General features: G+C 43.6%; 3 protein-coding genes across 4 annotated transcripts in view; 2 read left to right on the forward strand and 1 right to left on the reverse strand.

Annotated features, from left to right (window-relative positions):
• LOC118401128 (tight junction-associated protein 1-like) overlaps window positions 1-8,816 on the forward strand; it is a 130,467-nt gene extending 121,651 nt beyond the window's left edge. Inside the window, 1 exon segment of the mRNA XM_035798397.2 lies at window positions 2-8,816. Coding sequence (XP_035654290.2) covers window positions 2-1,236 — 1,235 coding nt within the window. The 3' untranslated portion in view covers window positions 1,237-8,816.
• Window positions 1-24,534, forward strand: part of LOC118401088 (serine/threonine-protein phosphatase 2A 56 kDa regulatory subunit delta isoform-like) — a 633,889-nt gene that overhangs the window by 258,286 nt on the left and 351,069 nt on the right. The window lies entirely within an intron of this gene.
• Window positions 10,584-24,252, reverse strand: LOC118401142 (leucine-rich repeat-containing protein 73-like). Of its 2 annotated transcripts, none has more exons than XM_035798418.1 (6): window positions 23,144-24,252; window positions 22,658-22,818; window positions 22,065-22,199; window positions 17,157-17,257; window positions 11,392-11,590; window positions 10,584-10,993 (listed from the first exon to the last, which is right to left on the reverse strand). In XM_035798418.1, exons 1-6 carry the CDS (start codon window positions 23,446-23,448, stop codon window positions 10,923-10,925), a joined length of 972 nt encoding a protein of 323 aa, XP_035654311.1. In that variant the 5' UTR covers window positions 23,449-24,252; the 3' UTR covers window positions 10,584-10,922. The 2 variants fall into 2 exon arrangements, with proteins under 2 accessions (XP_035654311.1, XP_035654315.1); XM_035798422.2 differs by having other exon boundaries at window positions 22,065-22,187; window positions 23,144-24,249.

Consider the following 24,534-nt stretch of genomic DNA (forward strand, 5'->3'; position numbering starts at 1 on the left):
AGGGGTAGAGAGAACGGGGGTCCCGGTCACAGCAGCAGGGCCCCAGCCCAGAACAGCCAGGCCCAGGAGCTCCTCCAGCAGAACGGCATGTGTCGGAGCCAGAGCAGCCTGTCAGCAGACGGCCAATCAGGAGAGGAGGGTAGAGAGGGTGGTGCCTTCGAGAAGCTCAACCCCTACCCAGCCCCCCCTCCGCCCCACCCCCTCTATCCCGGCCGCAAGGTGATAGAGTTCTCCTCGGACGACAAGGTGAAGATCCCCAAGAACAGCCCCCTGCCCAACTGCACCTACGCAACACGCCAGGCCATCTCCCTCAGCCTGGTGCAGAACGACGAGGAGAACGAGCGCCAGCGCACCGTGCCAAACAGCCCCGCTGTGTCGGACGGGGGCTGGCGATCTGGGACGTCCTCCTCCTCAGGGGGAGGGGGGCAGCGTGACCCCTGCCGCACCCCTACTCAGCTGGACACCGCAGACCCTCTCTCCAACCAGTCCAGCCCCTTCAGCAGCCCCCCTCAGCCCCCCAGCGCCTTTGCCAGCTCAGGTAGCTCCGAGGAGGACCTGCTGGCCAACTGGCAGCGCATGTTTGTGAAGAAGATGGCACCATCCTCTGAGGGCAACCTGGTCAACCGCACCTCCTTCAGCAGCGAGACGGTCAAGGACCTGGAGAGGACCCGGACCGGCAAGCCAGTGGGTGGGGGTTCCGACAGGGGGGCAGTACGGGGGGCCTACTCGGACGGGGAGGAGGGGTCCTCCACCCACAGCTGGACAGCAAGCCGAGAGTCCAGCCTGGACACTGACACCAGCAGCATGGCTGACCTCCGCACCAGGAGGGGGCATTATGGAGCAGACTTCTCCACAGAGGAAAGCGAGCAGCTGCTGATGGCCCTGGACCCACTGGACAACGACCGAGACAACACCAGTGGCGACACCGTGTCAACGGCCATCACTGTGGAGACCAGCCCGGCGGAGGCCAATAGGAATGATTTTGTGGATGAGACTGGGTCTGTAGGCAGCTCTGCAGAGGAGAGAGACATCCTGCCACAGGACTTCCCAATCAAAGTCCCCCGGGTCCTGGCAGGGCTAGAGGACTACACAAAGAACACCCCTCCCCTTCCCGCAAACTCCTCCACTTCCACCCCCGGCCGACCCCTGAAGAGCCCAAAGAGGATGGGAGTCCACCACCTGCACCGCAAAGACAGCCTGACCCGGGCACAGGAGCATGGTAACCTGCTGGACTGAGACTAGGGGACTTTACTGCTCTCATTTCATCAGTCATCTGACAGACTAACTCTTCAATGGTCTGTGGACTCTTTATCTTACCAGAAAAGAGAGATGATTCGTGTTGGTCCTTCCTTTGTCCGTGCTGCTGTCTCTCATGAGTTTAGTCAGGAAATACACACATTCTCTAGTAACCACATTCAAGAGCTGACTGTTCTTTAAAAGATATGTACGATGCCTGGCTGCCGGTTGAATGGTAAAGTTTGCGGTGTTCTTTCCCACTGTAGACCTGCAATCTCCTCCAGTAGCAGAACAAAGGGTCCTACAGGGGTTTCTGAATGAGGTTAGTTTTCTGTCTCAACACTCCAAAACTGTTGCAGAGAGGAGAATGGCGACAACAGGAGATGCAGTGTCATTTCCTGTGTGTAAACATCCAGCCAGTGTGTGTTCTCATGGAACAGCCCAGATGGTGCAACGTTTCATCTCGTCTCTTGAAATGCTCGGCGATATGCAGGATGGAGGGAGTTGTTGCCTTCTCCCTTGTTGGTTCTCTCTTACCCTGGATCCCCCTCCCCCCTAGAGAAATGATATGTCATGCAGGAATCTGATAACAGGAGAACTTTACCTCCATCTCTGAATGGACGAATGGTGAAGAGGGCAAGCACTTGCAAGCACATGCTGTTGTCTGGTGTGAGTGGATGGTGGAACGGACCCCCACACAGACTCTCAGTGCCTATCCCTCTCTGTCTGAGGGGGTTTCTAACCCCACAATTCCCAGAACAGATCTATTCTGATGCCCCTCTGAAGCACCTGAAGTGTGCAGCAGTCTGTTGAGGACCCACTCTTAAAGGCTCTCTTCTCTGTAATTGGTCAACTACACAAGAACTAGGAAGGTCACCCTCAATGAATTCCTGAAATTGTCGGTCTCACTAAAGTTTATTTTCTCAATAACACATTAGTTTTCATTGATTTGTCTTTCTATTATCGTAATTGTTAACTTTTTTTATTTCTTTAAATCGCTTCTTCATTCAAATAATTTTGATTTTGACATTTAGATTTTTATGCAACTATATTATGGCTGAGGTCTGGACATATTATGACATTAATGGTCGAGAACAGTCAAAGTATTTCTACTCTTTCACTTTTGTTCTGTTATTGATCTGTCATTGGATTTAGTCATCTGTATTTTCATTTCAAGAAACAAACAGGCCTATAGTTCTATTGTTAACTCTGGTACATTACATGGGGTTTTACAAAGGAAGACCTAAATGGCATGGAACACGGTGTTTTTCAGAAGAACCACGACAACCTTCAAGGTATTTTTTTGGATGTGTTTTAGAAATATTCACTAGGCCCTGGGGGGGGTAATTCTCCTTGAAGATGCCTTCAATTCTCATTGTGTACCACTTCTGTTAGCAATGTATTCAGTAACGATAGTATGTTTCCAGAATATCAAAGTGACAAGGAATAATCGAAGGCGAAAGGTCTGCATGGTATGACAGGGCTGGTTGACATTTTTGCTATTTCTTTACCGTTGACAATTTCCTGATCAGGAAAGTATTTTTGTTGGTGTACTTCCCAGTCTCCGTTGTGAGGGTTCACAGAGGATGTTATGCTAGTAACTAGTAAACTGTGAAGAGGATAATGATTTCATATGTTTTCCTCTGTGTTCAGCCAACCTTTTAAGTATTTAATCAGTGTGCTTATCAGATGTCCCCACCCCTAGATATTCTGGTGGAGAGAGTTCAGATCAATTGAAAAAATGCAAAGTTGTTTTAATCTTTGGCCCTTTCTAAATACACCTAATCTGGAATGTAATCATGGCTTTACGGTATTTGCCGTTTATTTTCGCTATAGGTCCATTTTCATCTACATGCTTTTGTATGGATATAATTTTTGATTTTATGGATTGATTTTTGATGGTGTGCGTGTGTTCCTTTTGGACTTTAATTTGGTCCAGTATATTCAATTGACTTACCGTTCTGTATTTAGCCATGTTGAATTTGTCTTAATTGTAATCCATAAAATGTGTTAAGCATCAGACATTCTCTATGTACAGTTGAAGTCGGAAGTTTACATACACTTAGATTGGAGTCATTAAATCTCACTCCACAAATTTCTTGTTAACAAACTATAGTTTTGGTAAGTGGGTTAGGACATCCACTTTGTGCATGACACAAGTAATTTTTCCAACAATTGTTTAGATGGATTATTTAACTTATAATTCACTGTATCACAATTCCAGTGGGTCAGAAGTTTACATACACTAAGTTGACTGTGCCTTTAAACAGCTTGGAAAATTCCAGAAAATGATGTCATGGCTTTAGAAGCTTCTGATAGGCTAGTTGACCTCATTTGAGTCAATTTGAGGTGTGTCTGTGAATGTATTTCAAGGCCTACCTTCAAACTCAGTGCCTCTTTGCTTGACATCATGGGAAACATTGTAGACCTCCAAGTCTGGTTCAACCTTGGGAGAAATTTCCAAATGCCTGAAGGTACCAGGTTCATCTGTACAAACAATAGTACGCAAGTATAAACACCAGCTGTCATACCGCTCAGGAAGGAGACGCGTTCTGTCTCCTAGAGATGAACGTACTTTGGTGCGAGAAGAGCGACTCAATCCCAGAACAACAGCAAAAGACCTTGTGAAGATGCTGGAGGAAACCGGTACAAAAGTATCTATATCCACAGTAAAACGAGTCCTATATCGACATAACCTGAAAGGCCGCTCAGCAAGGAAGAAGCCACTGCTCTGAAACCGCCATAAAAAAGCCAGACTATGGTTTGCAACTGCACATGGGGACAAAGATTGTACTTTTTGGAGAAATGTCCTCTGTCCTTTATCATTATGTTTGGAGGAAAAATGGGGATGCTTGCAAGCAGAAGAACACCATCCCAACCGTGAAGCATGGGGGTGGCAGCATGATGTTGTGTGGGTGCTTTGCTGCAGGAGGGACTGGTGCACTTCACAAAATAGATGGTATGATGAGGCAGGAAAATTATGTGGATATATTGAAGCAACAGCTCAAGACATCAGTCAGGAAGTTGAAGCTTGGTCGCAAATGGGTCTTCCTAATGGACAATGACCCCAAGCATACTTCCAAGGTTGTGGCAAAATGGCTCAAGGACAAGAATGTCAAGGTATTGGAGTGGCCATCACAAAGCCCTGACCTCAATCCTATAGAAAATGTGTGGGCAGAACCTCCTTGAGTGACCTCTGTCCACACTAACTTCCTCTTCTGTTCAATAGGCAGACTGTAGTGTACAGTATACACCGACTACATTGAGATGGGCATACACTCCTACATCGAGCCGGCTATACACTGTATATCATAGCCTACAAACTTGACTCAGTTTCACCGGCTCTGTCAGGAGGAATGGGCCAAAATTCACCCAACTTATTGTGGGAAGCTTGTGGAAGGCTACCCAAAACGTTTGACCCAAGTTAAACAATTTAAAGGCAATGCTACCAAATACTATTTGTGTGTATTTAAATTTCTGACCCACTGGGAATGTGATGAAATAAGTCACTCTACTATTATTCTGACATTTCACATTCTTAAAATAAAGTGGTGATCCTAACTGACCTAAGACAGGGAATTTTCTGTTAGGATTAAATGTCAGGAATTGTGAAACTGAGTTTAAATGTATTTGGCTAAGGTGTATGTAAACTTCCGACTTCAACTGTAGCTTTAGTACATAATAAGGATGATTGAGGCAAAAGTCTGCATTTTCATTCATGTATTTGCCTTTCTAATGGCTTTTTGATTGCGTGGTTATGAAGCCGGATTTATTGATCCCAGATTGACAGCTCACAGTGAAAGCCCTTCAGTATAAGGCAGTAATCCAGTATGAAGTCACACACCTCATGCAGTGTTCTTAACTCTGAGTCAGACTCTAAACCACCTGCTTGTATTTGTGGGCTGAAGACTGTGTAATATCATATACGGTGCATTTTGAAAGTATTCAGACCCCTTCACTTTTTCCGCATTTTGTGACGTTACATCCTTCTTCTAAACTGCATTAAATAGTTTTTTCCATTCATCAAATCTACACACACAATACCTCAAAGACAAAACACATTTAAAAAAATATATATATTTTTTTAACTAAGCTCACACTTACATAAGTATTCAGACCCTTTACTCAGTACTTTGTTGATGCACCTTTGGCAGTGATTACAGCCTTGTATGACGCTACAAGCTTGGCAAACCTGTATTTGGAGAGTTTCTCTCATTCTTCTCTGCAGATTCTCTTAAGCTCTGTCAGGTTTGATGGGGAGCATCGCTGCACAGTTATTTTCAGGTCTTTCCAGAGATGTTCGATCAGGTTCAAGTCCGGATTCTGACTGGGCCACTCAAGGACATTCAGAGACTTGTCCCGAAGCCACTCCTGCGTTGTCTTGGCTGTGTGCTTAGGGTTTATTGTCCTGTTGGAAGGTGAACCTTCGCCCCAGTCTGTGGTCTGTGACACTAGGCATTCAGGCCAACGAGTTCAATCTGGGTTTCATCAGTCTGCCCTGGAGCAGGTTTTCATCAAGGATCTCTCTGTACTTTGCGCCATTGATCCTGACTGCCGCTGAAAAACATCCACACAGCCTGGCCACTCTACAATAAAGGCCCGATTGGTGGCGTGCTGCAGAGATGGTTGTCCTTCTGGAAAGTTCTCATCTCCACAGGTGAGCTCTGTCAGTGACCATCGGATTCTTGGTCACCTCCCTGACCAAGGCCCTTCTCCCCCTATTGCTCAGTTTGGCTGGGCGGCCAGCTCTAGGAAGAGTCTTGGTGGTTCCAAACTTCTTCAATTTAAGAATGATGGAGCCCACTGTGTTCTTGGGGACCTTCAATGCTGCAGGAATGTTTTGGTACCCTTCCCCAGGTCTGTGCCTCGACACAATCCTCTCTGCATTGTCAACTGTGGGACCTTTATATAGACAATTGTATGCATTTCCAAATCATGCCAATCAATTGAATTTACCACAGTTTCCAATCAAGTTGTAGCAACATCTCAAGAATGATCAGTGGTAACAGGATGCACCGGAGCTCAATTTCAAGTTGCATAGCAAAGGGTTCTGTATACTTGTGTAAATAAGGCATTTCTGTTTATTTTATTTGCAACAATTTCAACAAAATACTTTTTTTCGCTTTGTCATTATGGGGTATTGTGTGTAGATTGATGAGGGAAAACTTTATTTAATCAATTTTAGAATAAGGCTATAACATAACAAAATGTGAAGGGGTCTGAATACTTTCTGAATTGCCTGCACTTACATTTTGAAGACAAATTAAATGATCAAAGATGAGAAATGCAACAACACTTCATGATTACGACGGAGGGCTTTTGCCAAGTACTGTGTTTCCACAAGGTTAGAAAAGATGCGCCAGTAAACTCTGTCCATGCCGCATTATAAAAATGCCCTAACCCCCACCTAATTCTGATCTGGAACACAGACACCACCTAGAAATGTTCATCCCTGATGTCTCTTGAGCCTGCCTTCTCACTGTATATGTATAGATGTGGGTTTTAGTCCCCCCCCCCCTGTTTAATCCTCTATTCTTAGACCAACAAGTAAAAGCCACATATCAAGGAACATTGTGCTGTAAAGTCCTGTGCCGCCGCCAGTCACTGGTGTCATACGAGGTAACTGTGTTCCCTCCAGAGCGAGATGAGTCACCAGATCCCGGTATAAAAGTCTCTCCACATACTATATCCAACACGCTGGAGGCTTTCTGCTGCACTCCAGGTCCCTGAATAATTCATCGCCATTTTCTTCAGTGTAACGGACCGGGACCCTGGATTGCGGGCCCCCAAATCCACACGGTTCACGTTACTCCACCCTCACACTTTTTAAACCTCTTTTCTTTTGCTTGGAGTCTGCTTATTTGTCTTTTTCATTATAAATGGTGTTAATAGCCCATAATTAAGAGTTGTAACAACCCTTTACTAAATTATTCATGTTCTATTACCCTCAGAAATAGGTCTCTAATACTTCAAAAAGGAGTAGAGTAGTCTGTCATGGTCTTCAACATGGACATTTATGTTTTTAATATTTCACGGTTTCGTGCAAATACAAAAACTGAAATGGAAAAAGAGGGAATTAAATGCGCAGGCTCCAATGTACTAAGCAGTATAAATAGGCCTTTATATCTGGTCTCCTGCAACTTTAATGACTCCTCTTTCGTGAATATAATTGAACACATCTCTGCTGACGCCTCTCTTCTTTGATCCAAGGTCGCCTTCCCCCGAGATGCTCCACTCGTGTGGAGCTTTTAAAATTTAGTCTGAGAAATGTCACTTCTTTTATCTGATGCGGTGGAATAAACACACTGGTCATGACGGTAATCCCTCTGTGACGGTGACCTTTTAACAGGTAGCTCGCTCAGTTATTTTCACGATATAGCTTTTAGTCTGAGCATGATTTAAAAAGCATGCCAGTTGGTTCACAGGAGCCTTGTCTCCATTGTGACAGTTTTGAGACAGCGCCAGGGGTTTATTGGAAATATTGATCTGCAAGAATATTTGAACAACTGGAGTGTAAAGTATTACATTATACAATTAGAAAACCCTGGCTCTACATATGAATACAGAGACAGGGTTTACTGTGTAATATCCCACACAGACTGCGTAATCATACAATCTGAGCTTGATGACAAAGCCAGTCCCTGCACGAGGCCGTTGTCATTGCAATTACATGGTTCAGGAATACTAATAAAGATGCTGTCACGGTCTTCTCACGTCAATATATGCCTCCATTGTTGTTTGTTATTTACATCTTATTCATGTCTACATTTATGGTGTTGAGTCGTTGAATTCTCCCATTGATATGAATGAAATGCATGTTATAGGCCAGGGCTGCCCCAAACCCTCTTCCCGGAGATCTTACTGTCCTGTAAGTTCAGTCCAACCCTAATTTAGCGGTTCTGATTCAGCTAGTTAAGGTCTGGTTGAGCAGCTAATTAGTAGAATCAGGTGTGTTAAATTAGGGTTGGACTGAACACACAGGACAGTAGGTCTCCAGGAAGAGGGTTGGACTGAACCCACAGGACAGTAGATCTCCAGGAAGAGAGTTGGGCAGCCCTGTTACATGCCTAATTCAGCACTTTATTTTATTTGTCTGCAGGTGAATTATTAAGTATATAAAATTGTGTTTAATGGGGATAAATACTGGGATACCTATAACTTTTTTGATTCTAGGGGACACTGCAGTCTGTGGTACCTGATGGACGCCATTGCGAGGAGACTGTTGTAAGGTCTCAAGTCCAGACCCACCCAACAGTGAATCCAGTTCTGTTACTGGGTTCATTCACACAAACCATGTCTACCTGTCTTGCATGGAGTTAAGTGGCAATCTGATTATTCTCTCATACTGAGAAGTGGGCTCCGTTGTGTTTTTCTTTGGTTGCATATTCACACTCCCGCTGCAGTGTCTGTTCTTAGATTTCCTTTCTTTCGTATGTAAGCGGGCTAAAAATGTTCTCCCTGTTAAAAAAATTACTTCAAAGACAATATTATACACAAGACTGTTAAACCTGTACTAATTTTATTTTCTGAATTTGTAAACTGATGTATATTTTAAAACAAATAAAATATTTTAAACTTTACTTTTGTGGTCTGGTTATGTAGCCATGGGATGTTAATTTAAGCAATGTTACGTCAACATTGACTTTCAACGATATGTGCCACTTTTCCCTTGTAAGATTAGAACTCTTATCCAGGGGTGCCCCCTACTGATAACTCATTGAGGAACACTTTCAAAATGTTAGTCCAGTTGGAGGTTGAGGTTTCCCCTCCAATGATTAACTGAAAAGAATACTAACAAAAACCAAAAGACTAACCCTCTTGTGATGTGTGTGAATGATTTACATTGGTAGACAAAGGTTCTCACCGAATGGTAAAACCTAGGTGATTAGAGCTGCATCAAAAGAATACGATCTGGTTTCAGCTCAAATTCAATTTCCATGGCTGAAATTGTGCTTTCATTGTCTGAGAAAGGGGACAGCGATGAAAAAGGAACCCTAATCTAATTAAATGCTTGTATTAGACAGGAGATTCTTCACCTCAGAGGCATCTGATTGCATAGCAGACAATCTTGTCTTTGCCAGTATTGCAGCTTTCATGTTTGGCATGGTCCAGCAGTGAAACAGCCTGCCTCCCTGTGAGCATTCTGTCCTCTCTATAGGAATCTCTTTGTGTGGCATCCAATGATGTTGACTGCAAGAAGGTCAACAATCTGCTCATGAACAATACGTTTGTAAGTAGCCTACTTACAGCTGCCGTCAGTCCATCACATTGAAACTAATGGCTGTGCCCTTGATGCCAATTTTATCATGCCACCAGGTGTTGGGCCCTCTGAGCACATGTCCAGCGAGGGTTTGCGTATAGTGATACACTGGAAAACAGTCTGTTTGTCCTGATCACTTAGCAACTTGGGAAATTGATCCGAGATGTCCATTAATTATGGATATCTGTTTCCACTCATTATTTAGCTGTCCTACGGGAATGGAATGCTTTGTATTTATGCTACCCAACATCAGAAACCTGCCTCACTGGATTACTCGGTAGATCAATGATAGATAAGTCCTTGGGAATTGATTACCAACCAAACTGAATGGGAGTTGTGTAGAGTGATGGATTTACGCTTACATGAGAATGTGCTGTTCTGCAACGTGCATCGAAATGAATGGCCTCTAAGTCCCGCACTCTATTTCTCTTTCATGCAGAGATTCTGTATCTTCGAAGCCTTCATGCCTTAACCTTGACGTGTTGTACCCTCCGTCCAAAACAAAGAAAACCGATGCGTTAATATATCAGTGATAGTCTCCTATAGAATGTCATAACGTCACCAAACACACTGGAGAGAGACAGTAAGATGTATTGATGTGAAGGTTTGCAAGAAACCTCGAATATCATAACGATATGGGCCAGGCTAGAAATGCATGTAGGCACAAGAGGCTCAAACAAGGGGATTTGATGAGGATAATGGCTGTCCGAGTAAGCACCACTTTGGCTGTGCGGATGATGAGGATGGGGTCAATGTATTATATGGGGCGAGGAATGATAACACTGCTGCATTGTCATGGTGTGATTTTTGCTGATTTACAATATAAGCTCTCATGCTCGTTACATTCAATGCCCATGTTCTGTATGTGACGTTTAAGTGCTGATCCCAGAAACATCCTGTGGCTATTCCATATCAAAATCGTGTTCATATGAGGCATTAGTATAGCGAAAAGGTCATTTAGGTCAAAGGAAAAACAGTTTTCAGTGAGCTACGGTTCAGTGCTATACAGGAATTGTCATGCCAAGGTGTTAATTGCATTCGTAAGTAGGCTATTCCAATCAGGAAATAACTTAAGAATCCAAATGTCTTTAAGAAGATGTAAACAGATTTATTCTGACATCACATCAGACCATCACAACAATCCTATCTAGTCGATCTATCAACAGACTTTCATTGCTTACATAAACCTTTAAATAGGAACTGTAAATAGACTGTGCATAATTAAAATAAATAATTCCCTATAAGACACTTGGTGTGTGTGTGTGTGTGTTAAGGATTTTGTGCCTGCTCCAAAACGTATTCTGTTGCTACAGGTCATGCAAAAAGTGTGATTGATTGCACACTACCAGGTGATGCTGCAACTCTATTGCGTACATACTAGCAGAAAGAAAGAGGTTTAAAAAAAGCAGGTAGGAAGGCTGTGGAATCACATCTCAGTCTCAGCCAGTAGGCTCTCACCTAGACCTGACGTCAGCAGGACCATCTGGGGGTGGGAGTCTGCAAAGGGCAGAGACAACGGAAACGAGTTTAGGACTTCTACAACTAGCCTGGTTGCTAGCTCTGTTCGTGCTTTAGCCAACTCCTTTGTCCTTGTAAGGGATGACAATGAGCAAGTTGGCCAAAGCACACACAGATCTGACCACGCCTCATTCTTAAGCAAATGGATTGGGTTAGGTTAGGTTGCCCCCCCAATTCTACAGATTGATTGAGTCATAATTTTGAGGTCATCACCTACACCGATGTTTTAGGTTTACAGACGCTTATTATACTAAATTATTTCTTTATAAACCTGCAAGACTCCAGAATAGAGTGCCACAGTGGAACTGTCCTGTCTAGAATATGACTAAGATGGGACAGGGAAGGAGAGCATTTTGGTTGGCCAGGTCAGCCCTTACTGCTGTGGGGGATCCAAGCCGTTTTCTCCCTGGTGGGGATGGCAGCGCTGCCTCGTGCCTCGCCCTCCTTGTCATCGTCCTCCTCTCCCTCGGAGAGCAGGTCGGAAATCTGCTGCTGCAGCTCGGGGCTGATGGCGTTCTCAGCCAGGACCAGCATGCGCAGACAGGTGGGGTAGTTCTCCACCATTTCGAGGAAGACCTGAAGGTACAGGGGAGGGAGATTCTGTCATGAAGCACAGACCGGCTTGATAAGGGGTTGATAGGGGTTGATAAGAAAACCTGATGGGTTTGTAGGTGTAGGCAGTTCTGCTTGCCAGTGGGGAATGATATTCCAGGTTATGAACTTCCATTTAAGTGGTTTGTTTTTCTTGAATTACTTCAGCACGTAACAAGTCACTTCAATCCAGTGAAGTGGGTCGGTGGCGAGATAAGCACTGGCTATTAACAAAGCTAGATTTACTCACAAATAAACCTTGATGAATCCCATGTTCACCATACAACGGAGCTCCAACAACCAGTGGCATAGGTTATTAACCCAAAATTGACAAACAATTTGAACCAAATGTAAATGCCAATGTAGCCAAAATAAACAAGCGATGACAGCATATTGAAAATCATCTGACAAAATGACACACTGCTCAACTCAGCCATATAGTACATCAATGTAGCATCCACAGTTACAACTGATTGGTGGCCAGTGGCGACACGTCATGCAGGGTAGGTGCATGTTACTTTGGCATTAATACATGTCACATATCAGTTTACAAACAATGTCGAAATTGTAAGGCAGCTCCAAAAATGCAGGTGTTTCAGCCTAGCTAGTGCTTTCTGTAGAGGTGGGGCAGCCAGCCGAAAATACGGAGCGTAGGGGTTGGTAATGAGACTACTGCACCGTAAAATCTACGGGTAGAGGTAAAAAAAATAAAAATCAAGACCCTTGGGTGCTACCATTGAGTGACATTAGAAGTGGCCATCCAAGAAGGTTCAAGGTCATTGGCCACAGATAACGTGATTTGGCGTAATTTCATATCTACATGAGCTTTGATTGGACAAGCTAGAAGTCGTCATGAATCAAGTCGACAATCTACTGGCAAATCATTTTCAATCTTTGTCATATGAAGAGAAATTATAGATAAAACGTATTGGTGCTCATCGGCCATTGGACAAGAACATTACAAAAGTTGGAAATAGAAAATTCAACAATGAGTGGTTTGGAAGGAATCAGTGGCTAACTGCAAGCATTGTAAAGCAATCCTAGTGATTGTGGGTGGAGTGGGTGTTTTAAAAAGTATTGGTTTAAGGGTCTCTTAAAAGGACAAACATTCAACACCATGTGACAGAAAAGGTTGAATACATTGGCCATGCTGTCAATCCAGCATAACTTCTACCGTGTTCAAAACAACTGGAAACTAAGGAAATGTGAAATCTCAGCCATTCAAGACAACTGGAAACTCGAGCTCCGACTGGGAAAATATATTTTGAACAGTCATCTAACTCGGAATTCCAAGTCGGGAACTCGGGCCTCTTTCTCGAGCTCCGACATGAAGATCACTGACGCCATGATTCAACCTTGTTTTTTTTTCAGTTCCCAGTTGTCTTGAAAGCACCAAAAATCCAGAGAATGCCAGACTTCGATGACAAAATTAGCCCATGAAGGACCGCCGTACAACAAATGAGCACAGCATAACAAATTGAGTCCAAAAATGTATTGTATGCTGCTGCATAATGGTGTAATATGCCAGGGAGATATGTAAACTGTAGCTAAGAAAGTAATACTAAGTGTATGTTGTGTAGTAAGCTGTTACTGGCCCATGTGCCTCACCCTAATAATATGAGGGGGAAAGGGACCCTAACTTAGCGGTGGTGCACATGTAACTTATAGCCTGTTTTAAACATTGAATATTGTAAGAGCTTTCATTGTCTGCTTATATGCCCCCTTTATTTATCCTACTGTTTTGACTTGGTGAAAAGGAAGAATACTGTAAGAATGGCCCATGTTATGAATTCTGCTGCTGTACATTTCAAAAGGGCTGAACAAATAGTTACATTGACTACGTCCGTCCGAGCTCACTCATTGTCTTAATTGAAAATGACGGATTGCCTCTTATCTGCTAGTCGTCCCTTTATGACATATCAAATCCAATTTTATTGGTCACATCCACATGGTTAGCAGATGTTATTGTGAGTGCAGCCAATGCTTGTGCCATAGTTTGTACATATCAATTGTCAGTAGAAATCATATTTGTTTAAGCAAGATAGCCATATCAGCTTTGTTCTTTAAAATTAAAGGCAGTAAATGAGGCAATGTACTGTTTTGCTGCCAGACAAGGCTGCAAAACAGTAGACATGTTTCATGCAGCGGTTCTTAGGGTTTGCCAACTACTACCGGAGGTTTATCCGGGGCTTTGGTCAGGTAGCGGATCCCATTACCTCTTTGCTGAAGGGGGGACCGGTGCGATTGCAGTGGTCAGCTGGGGCGGATGGGGCTTTTGGTCACCTGAAGTCTCTGTTTACCTCGGCTTCGGTGTTGGCTCATCCTGATCCCTCCTTTGCGTTCATAGTAGAGGTGGACGCGTCCGAGGCTGGGATAGGAGCTGTGCTGTCTCAGCGCTCGGGTACGCCACAAACTCCACCCCTGTGCGTTCTTTTCGAAGAAGCTCAGCCCGGCGGAGCGTAACTGATGTGGGGGACCGGGAGCTGTTGGCTGTTGTCGGGGCTCTGAAAGCATGGAGGCATTGGCTTGAGGGGGATAAACACCCTTTTCTCATTTGGACTGATCACCGCAATCTGGAGTACATCCGGGCGGCGAGGAGAATGAATCCTCGCCAGGCAAGGTGGGCCATGTTTTTTACCCATTTTGTGTTCACTCTATCCTACAGACCAGGTTCCCAGAACGCTAAGGCAGACGCACTGTCTCGGATGTATGACACAGAGGAGCGGTCCACGGATCCCACTCCCATACTTCCGGCTTCTTTCCTGGTGGCACCAGTGGTATGGGAGGTTGACGCGGACATCGAGCGGGCGTTACGTGCGGAGCCCACTCCCACCCAGTGTCCAGTTGGACGCGAGTCAGTTCTGTCTGATGTTCGTGATCAATTGATCCGTTGGGTTCATACGTCACCTTCCTCTGGTCATCCTGGCATCGGTCGGACAGTGCGCTGTCTTAGCGGGAAGTACTGGTGGCCCACTTTAGCGAAGGACGTGAGGGTGTATGTTTCCTCCTGCTCGGTGTGCACCCAGTGCAAGGCACCCAGACACCTGTCCAGAGGGGAAATTACAACCCCTACCCGTTCCACAACGGCCGTGGTCACACCGATCTGGTGTCAGATCCCTCCCTCCGTCACAAGGAAACACCACGATTCTGGTTGTTGGGGATCGTTTTTCTAAGTCCTGCCATCTCATTCCTTTGCCCGGTCTCCCTACGGCCCTACAGACTGCAGAAGCCCTGTTTACACACGTCTTCCGGCACTACGGGGTGCCTGAGGATACAGTGTCTGATCGGGGTTCCCAGTTCACATCAGGGGTCTGGAGGGCATTCATGGAACGTCTGGGGGTCTCACCCCGAAAGTAATGGGCAGGTGGAGAGAGTTAACCAGGATGTGGGTAGGTTTCTGTTGTCTTGAGTGTACACACCTGGTTCACCTGGATCAATGCATTAGGCGATACCCACACAACATGTTAAGGCAATACGCATGCGCAAAATATCAAATCGTCTCAATGCAACAAATTGTGCTTCGAACACACTGACAGTGTCATTACACAAAATAGTATGCAGCTGGACCACACTGAAGACACTGCAACTGTCTCTGCAACGCTGCAAGGCAAACACAGTGTTTCATTGGAAATGAACGCAATTCTGGTGTACCAAAATGTCATAACGCTGTCGGTGTGTTCGAAGTGTTAAGCTACTTCAAGCTAGGTAAAGCAGTGTGCTGACCCTATCCATTAACGGTGACTGGAGTCAGGAACGGCTGTGGGTCAAACCATTTGAATGGCTGGAAAGGAAGGCATGAATACCCTGGTGCCTTTCCTGAGATTTTGAGCATAAAAACCACCAGAATCATTGAAAAAAAATCATGAGATAACAAAAAAAAGAATGATCATATTTTTGTATTTTTCCATTTGGCTTTTCATTGGGTGGTAGGTAGCCTAGTGGTTAGAGCGTTAGAAAGAAAGGTTGCAAGATCGAATCCCCGAGCTGTGATAAGATATCTGTCGTTCTGCCCCTGAACAAGGCAGTTCCTAGGCCCTCGTTGAAAATAAGAATTTGTTCTTAACTGACTTGCCTCGTTAAACAAAACTGCTTTTTTTGATTATATGATCACAGAGTAAGCACTGCCTGCCCGACCTCACTACCCTGCCTGCCCGACCTCACTACCCTGCCTGCCCGACCTCACTACCCTGCCTGCCCGTCCTCACTACCCTGCCTGCCCGACCTCACTACCCTGCCTGCCCGACCTCACTACCCTGCCTGCCCGTCCTCACTACCCTGCCTGCCCGTCCTCACTACCCTGCCTGCCCGACCTCACTACCCTGCCTGCCCGACCTCACTACCCTGCCTGCCCGACCTCACTACCCTGCCTGCCCGCCCCCACTACCCTGCCTGCCCGACCTCACTACCCTGCCTGCCCGTCCTCACTACCCTGCCTGCCCGACCTCACTACCCTGCCTGCCCGACCTCACTACCCTGCCTGCCCGACCTCACTACCCTGCCTGCCCGACCTCACTACCCTGCCTGCCCGACCTCACTACCCTACCTCACTACCCTGCCTGCCCGTCACTGCTTCAATGTCAATACGTATATGTATTTATTTGCTCGGATACACAGAATCGGTCTAAAAAGCTGTGTACAAATGTTTTTTTCTGAGTGTGGATTTACATGTAAAGCCAGTCTCTTTATAAATCAGCTAGCTTTAAACTGGAGAGGGACTAGGTAGAAAGCCAATTAAACGTTGTGAAATGGATAACGTACATAAGCCTTGAGCACTTTTCAATAGGCCACAGCTGGTGAAGGGCTTTGTGGGAGAAGAGCATCTTCCCACAGCTGGGAGTAAGCACACCTTCACTGCAAATGAGATTCAGGGTCATGGGTCAATAACAGTGAGAATGTGAGAGGGAAACATGGGGCAAATCTTGATTGCATACTCCTCACGTCCTCTCTCCTCGCCTCCTTCTCAAAACCCATTGGAGGTGCAGGTTGGAGGGGAGGGACCTCTGGCTTTCTCATCCAATGAGCTTAATCTCCGTAGAAAGTGGACTGACTTCAAAATTAGACCAACATAAGAAGAGGTCTCTGCTATGACGACTGTTCAATTGGGTGATTTAATATGCAGCGGCCTCAATTAGTGGATGTAACTCACAGTTAAATCTACAAAATAAGTGGGATGGCAAAATGTAAATGTTCACATTAAAGGTCATTTTTTAAAGGGATTATAAGAGGGTAGGTAAAAAGCTAACTGCTTAACATTTCTGAAAATAAATGAAAGTCCATCAAAAACGATATCTTTTAACTGATGATTAGCATGAGTATTGCTGGAAATTGGCGCCATTGAACATTAATTAGGTAATGAGGAACGTAAACATTTATACGTATAACATTTATAGTGAGGGAAAAAAAGAAGAGTATACCTCCCCCTATAGAATGAGTTTTAACTCATAATGAAACTACATCAGATGTCTTCTCACTGTCTTTGTAAAATGTTTTTCACACTCTGTGGTGCTGATGACGTTGCTCTGGTGGTGGTGATGTTGATGATGTTACAGACCTGTGCTGACTGATTTGAGAGTCCTGTTCCCTCCAGATCCAACACCTCCAGAGTTCTGCTGGACGCCACAGCCACTGCTAGCATACCTGCAATCTGGTCCCCTGGAACCCCAACACAACCAAAACATGAGTGAGTTCAGAAGGTGAGTCTGTCAATTGAGCATTGCAGAAAGCTGATTGATGCGTTTGTTGTCATTGACCCCGAACGACAGATTACATTACATTTACATTTAAGTCATTTAGCAGACGCTCTAATTGCATAATCAGTTAATTTATTCCTAAAGGATGAAGCTGATAAAGTATACACTATGTTTCGGCTTTCACCTTCACCAGGCATATGCACGTCATTTCAACATGATACCTATTGTAGCAACCATAACTCAACACCTAGCGACCTCATGAAGGAGTTTGGATATCTTGGCGTAATGGCTAAAGTGTTGGGTTGACAGTAGCTAGAGCCGGGTTCGAATCCCGTATTCCGTACATTGGTGTCAGAAGTGGGATGGTTTCGATTAGTTTATTAGGATACCCATGCACATGCATCAGCTAATCTTCCTGGGGTCCACATAAAAATACATGATCAAGTACAGAAATAGACAAGAACATAAGATATTACATTTCATTCTAAATAAAAACATTGGCTCAAACGCATTAAGGAGGAAAGAAATTACACTAATGAACTTTTAACAAGGCTCACCTTTTAAATGTAAATGTATTCCAGGTGACTACATCATGAAGCTGGTTGAGAGAATGCCAAGAGTGTGCAAAGCGGTCATCAAGGCAAAGGGTTACTACTATGAAGAATCTCAAATGTGAAATATATTTTGATTTGTTTTTACACTTTTTTGGTTACTACATGATTCCATATGTGTTATTTAATAGTTTGTTTTCAGTATTATTCTACAATGTAGAAAATAGTCAAAATAAAGAAAAGCCCTTGAATGAGCAGGTGTGTCCAAACTTTTGACTGGTACTGTAAATATTAGGACGAGCAATGTCGGAGTGGCATTGACAAATATATATATATATATATATATATATATATATATATATATATATATATACACACACAGTTATATACAGTTCAGTTAAATGAGATATTTTAAGCTTGCTTTTTGCCTGAGTACACTCTGGTGGCAGACCATTCCAGGATGACATGGCTCTATACATAACTGAGTGACACATTAAATATGTTTTTGGTTTGGGTACCGTAAAATAACCCCAGAGTGGCATGTCTGGTGGGGTATGTAAATCTGTTTGAAGTGTATGCAAATAGATTATACAAGTGGTTAGGCATTTTCAACACAAAATGTTTCTTAAAACTTCTTAGGGCGGCTGAGATCCCGCTAACGGGATTGATATGACAACAGCCAGTGAAAGTGCAGGGCGCCAAATTCAAAACAACAGAAATCTCATAATTAAAATTCCTCAGACATACAAGTATTTCACACCATTTTAAAGATACACTTCTTGTTAATCCCACCACAGTGTCAGATTTCAAATAGGCTTTACGTCGAAAGCACCACAAACGATTATGTTAGGTCAGAGCCAAGTCACAGAAAAACACAGGCATTTTTCCAGCCAAAGAGAGGAGTCACAAAAAGCACAAATAAAGATAAAATGAATCACTAACCTTTGACGATCTTCATCATATGACTTCATGTTACACAATACATGTATGTTTTGTTCGATAAAGTTCATATTTATATCACAACATCTCAGTATACATTGGCGCGTTATGTTCAGTAGTTCCAAAAACATCTGGTGATTTTGCAGAGAGCCACATCAATTTACATAAATACTCATTATAAATGTTGATGAAAATACAAGTGTGATACGTGGAACTTTAGATACACTTCTCCTTAATACAACTGCTGTGTCAGATTTCAAAAAAGCTTTACGGAAAAAGCAAACCATGAGACCAAACAAACCAAAAGATATCCGCTATATTGTGCAGTCAACAGAAGTCAAAAATAACATTAGAAATATTCACTTACCTTTGATGATCTTCATCAGAATGCACTCCTAGGAATCCCAGTTCCACAATAAATGTTTGTTTTGTTCGATAATGTCCATTTATGTCCAAATAGCTACTTTTGTTTGCACATTTTGTAAACAAAAACAAACTCACGAAAGCGCGTTCACTAGGAGCAGACGAAATGTCAAAGAGTTCCGTTACAGTCCGTAGAAACATGTCAAACGATGTATAGAATCAATCTTTAGGATGTTTAAAACATAGATCTTCAATAATGTTCCAACAGGAGAATTCCTTTGTCTGTAGAATTGCGATGGAACAGAGCTCGCTCTCACGTGAACAAGCGTCACGAGCAAAAGGCATTCTGCCAGACCTGACTCATTCCCTCTCATTCAACCCCACTTCACAGTAGAAAAATCAAACCAGGTTCTAAAGACTGTTGACATCTAATGGAAGCTTTAGGAAGTGCAACATCACCAATATCCCACTGCATCTTCAATAGGGAATGAGTTGAAAAATGACAAAACTCAGATTTCCCACTTCCTGGTTGGATTTTCTCTCTGGTTTTTGCCTGCCATATGAGTTCTGTTATACTCACAGACATCATTCAAACTGTTTAAGACACTTCAGAGTGTTTTCAATCCAAACAATAAGCATATATTAGCAACTGGGACTGAGTAGCAGGCAGTTTACTCTGGGCACCTTATTCATCCAAGCTACTCAATACTGCCCCCAGCCATAAGAAGTTAAAGAGTACATTTCTCCTAAACCAAGAAAGACTATCATGCATGTTGTCGATGTTAGTTGTGTGTGTGTGTGTGTGTGTGTGTGTAGTTAAGGGCAAGGCGTGCTGCTTTGTTTTGAGCCTGCTGAAGCTTTGCTAGGTCTTTCTTTGCTGCACATGACCATATTACCAGCATAAGTGGTGCGCGGGTAAAATCACTGGGTAAAAAAGCTATTTTACAACCTTTGTTGTAATAATTGTGTTGTTTGCTCTATAACCTATTCGTTCATACACCACCGTGATGTACAATAAGGCAGTGACAACAAAAAGAAAACAGTGACAAAACCGGAGAGAAACATCTGTCCGGTGAAGTCCACAAAATAGAAAATATTTAATGTAACAAACAGTTATATCACCTTGCAGCATTGTTAAGCATGTTAATGTTTGACAGTTTACTAATCAACCCCTGATTTAGAACCACAGAGTTACCGCAAGTCAGCACAAAGACAACAGGATATCTGCCTCCGCTAATTCCAGCACCATTTAAACATCAAATCAACAAGGTTATAAATGTTTAATTAATACACTGAAAACAAACGTAAAGATACCAAAAAAACAGGGGCGCAACTTTGGTTTTAGAAGTGGATGGGAACTTTTTTTTTCTCTTTTATTCTAGTTGGATAAACACTCCAAACAGCCGAACCGACCGTTCGGAGGCCTTCACATGGTCCTATAGCACACCATTGCCTCGTTTTGTATTACATGTCAATTATAAAACTGGGAGGGACAAAAATGTAATTTCATAATTTTGGGGGGGGACATGTCGTCGTCCCTCCCGTCCTAGTGAAAGTTGCGCCCCTGCCAAATACTATTTTGTCCAATAAATGTTGCTAAATATCATGTGGCTGTCCATGCTAATGATTTCCGTCTGTGTGTGCATGCGCAAGTATAACAAAAGTCGTTGACACCTACTTGTAGTCTAGTTGAATGCTCTCTTTCATGTTGGCAAAACGGTCTATGGCTCTGTCATACAGTACACTTTCAGTTTGTGTTGTCCAAGGCTGCCGAGCTACAGTGCGTGCTAGCCAAACTTCCTCGCATGGGCAACAAAGTCCAAATCCCCATTTCCATCCATGGCTAAGGAAAGGGACGATTTAGCGAGCTAGCTACTGCAAGACATCAACACATACAGAACCTCTCCCCATCGTCATCAATATGACTTGACCATGATACTGACCATCCTATGTTACTCCTAGTTACGCTTCTTCAAAGGGTTCAATGGTCACATCCTTTGTGCACAATTCCAGTTGATGTTTAGCTCTAAGAGAATGTTTTGCACCAAATACATTATGCTTTTGGTTTTAGATGTATTTAAGATCAGTTCATTGTTTATTACAATATATCAAATGGTGCCCGTGAGGCGGTTCCCGTGAGGTACTCGGTATAGAAAATAGTAGGGACACGCTCTCCCGAAGAAAGGGGGTAGTGTAACCACCTTAACCCAACACCTAGCGACATCGTAGAGGGATTCAGATCTCATGGCTTAACAGCTAAGGTGTTGGGTTGGCAGTAGCCAAACTCAGATTTGAGTCCTGGTTGGGGCTACCCCCCCAGTAATTAAGAATGTCATTGACAACCCATATTTCAGATGGATGAAATCTGAACGTTTTACCCTGTATACTTGCTCCAAAATGACCATAGATGTATAATTCTGTATCAAGTGTACCCTCTAAAATTCAATCTAAACTTAAAATGGGGACAACATGACTGCGTTCACACAGGCAGCCCAATTCTGATATTGTTTTGACCAACCAAATCAGAATTGGGCTGCCTTTGTAAACACAGTCTATGTTCCTAAAATGACCTCCTTTCCTATTTCTCTGTAGTGCAAGCAGCCAGGGGGTTGTCATGGAGATGCACCTGAATAAATCAAATAAAAAATGGTAATGCAGGAGGCAACTGGCCCATAAAATGGACATCTTTGGTATCTCAGGAGTGTTTCACCTCTGACAAAGTCCCATAACACATAATGACACAAAAGTTTTTTTTTTTCCAATGCTTGAAGTTCATATTGATTATCCAAAGTTAACTGAGATGCAAATCTTTTTACGTCAATATGAATCTGATTCCTTTTAAGCTGATTCCATCGTAAGAAACTCACCGATATAAAGTACAGTAATTGGTTTTGTGTCCTGGAGATTGGTTCTTACCCAGGGGGTTGTAGTCCAAGTTGAGGACTCGGAGCTGGGAGCTGTGGGCCACAGCGATGGCCAGGCGGGCCCATCCCTTGGTTGTGATGCTGGGGTTCGCACTAAGAGTCAGCTCTCTAAGCCCTGTGGGACAGGCTGTCCATCACCATCAAATGACCATCAACTGATTATAGGCAGAGCCGCATATAACCATATATTATATGTATTATACTCCATTATCGTGTAACTTGAGTCTAATTGTTAACACTACAGCGTTTAACACATAATGCCTTCATAAAATCCTTTATAAGGCCTATATAGATGCTTCAGAAATCACTCATAAGCAAATGTCATGCTACATAAAGGACGGCAACAAATCATTGTGACAGATCTATGTCGTGTCCAATAACATCTTTATGAATGTTCTATAAAACCTTTATGAGTTGTACATTTGTCTGGACTGTATTTTCTATAATCAAAAAATGTGTTAACCCACACACGCACTTAGAGAGGACTTCTACACTAACCTATTGTTTCCAACCACTGTCCCCCAGCAGGCCAGGTTCAGAGTCTGACAGCCCAGTAACAGTGAGAGCAGTGTGGAGTGGCTGTACCTGACTTGGCCCCATCCGGAGGCAGCATGGCACAGATAAGCCGCAGTGCCTCATCCCCCAGCATACAGTCCCCCAGGTCCAGAGACACCAGTGAAGGGTGAGTGGACAATGCAGTGTTGAGGGTGACCAATCCTGCATCTAGGAGGGGGCTTCCATGGAGACTGTGGCATAGGAGAGTTGGGAGGAGAGAGAAATGCAGAATATCAGTCAATACAACAGTTCCAATGAAGACCAGCCAATTAATTCACCTTTCAATCTGGATAAAGCATCAAATTGACATCAACTTGAGTTCATGTATAATCATGGTAATTGGGGTCAGGTCCGCCATTTAATGCCCTGGACAGCTTTTACTGGATCACAAATTGAGGCACCCATACTGATTACAATTAGTTAATAGACTACAGCAGCCATATCAACCTCTAACATCAACCAATCAATCAGTCAGACGGACACACCTTATTCATTGTGATCTACTAGGCTACTTACAAAAGGGTCTGGATCGATCTGTTTGTCTTGAGTGCATCTGCGAGATGCTTGGTTCGGTTGATGGTGGAGACCACACCGAGGTTCATGTTTAGTTGCGCCAGTGAGTGGGACTCCGCCACACCACGACACACCCGTCCAAAGTCTCGGTCCGAAAGCTGACATCCCCTAATTGACAGAAGCCTCACACTGTTCTCTTTCAGGCTGTCACATATATCCTTGATCTCAGCTCCCGACAGTGTCTCTCCCGTTATTTGAATAGAACCTGGTAGCATTTTGGTAAATGTGTCTACTAGGCTACATGACATCCGAGGTTTGTGCCCAGCTAAGAAATACGTGCATTTTAAGCATAGGCATAAAACTATCCGACGTTGGTGGGCTGTTAAATGACATCTTAAAGTCAATATGCTACTGTTTAGGATATACGATATTTACCACAAATCTGCAAGCCTCTCAAGTGTTGCAGCTGGTTTAATTGAGCATTTCTTATTAGGCTATGGATAGGGGAAAAGCACGCAAGGTGGGTTTTCTGAAGTTAAATCGATCATAAACCCCATGCGCTGTTTCAAGCCCCGACATCATAACCTACTGCTACAATGTAGCTAAATACTTAGCGATTCTTCTTCTGTACCCCGCAGGCCATGGATTGATAAATTCGTCCGTACATACTATACACGTTAAAAGAAAATATCATGTGCCGTTTTCCAAGTCCTCATGCATAACAAACGGTTTGCGTTCCTGTCATGTTTAGAGCTTCGGTTTATAGCGCTGACGCGAATGCGATCGTTTGTTTGCCACGGTTGTAGTTATCGGTTATGCACACACTTCTCGGTGTCATCAGAAACGGCATTGCAATAGTGACTGTCACATGTTGTACTCAATTAGCTTACTATACTAATGCAGTCTTCCTCATTCAGGGCGCGTGCGCGCACCCTCCTCCCCGAAGCGTCTGTGTGGCTGCAGTGACCTCGGGAAATATTGCAGGGCTGAGCAAATGTTTCTCCAGGAGGAAAAATGCAAGTCGAGGGCAAAGATGGCCGTGTTCTCAATATCGTATGGCTATTGCTATTGATCACGTGCTGTGCTGGTCTGCCCTGCCCAAATACATCACCTGTCTGTACCACACCCATAGCCCTCGGTCTTTACATTGGATTTCCTCAAATTAGTGCATAATGTAACATGATCACCAAATAGATAGGCATGTTATAAAACTTTTCCCAATTAAAAAGTTTAGAAATATTACCAGAATTATTACACTACATTGTGTTTTTACTTTAGCAGTAAAAGTACCTCAATAGGCCTATAATAAACTAATGAGAACCGTAACATTGTACTATTCTCTGGGTCAAAGACAAGATGGCCCCTTAAATAATACACTGCTCAAAAAAAATAAC

Source organism: Oncorhynchus keta, chromosome 2 (assembly GCF_023373465.1).
Source record: "Oncorhynchus keta strain PuntledgeMale-10-30-2019 chromosome 2, Oket_V2, whole genome shotgun sequence".
NCBI lineage: Eukaryota > Metazoa > Chordata > Actinopteri > Salmoniformes > Salmonidae > Oncorhynchus > Oncorhynchus keta.

Coding starts and splice junctions, on each gene's coding strand:
- LOC118401142 (XM_035798418.1), bottom strand. CDS start 23,448: ATGTCATGTAGCCTAGTAGACACATTTACCAAAATGCTACCAGGTTCT. Junction 17,258..22,064: donor CTTGGACTACAACCCCCTGG/GTAAGAACCAAT, acceptor TTGGGGTTCCAG/GGGACCAGATTGCAGGTATG. Junction 10,994..11,391: donor GGCTTGGATCCCCCACAGCA/GTAAGGGCTGAC, acceptor TGCCCTTTGCAG/ACTCCCACCCCCAGATGGTC.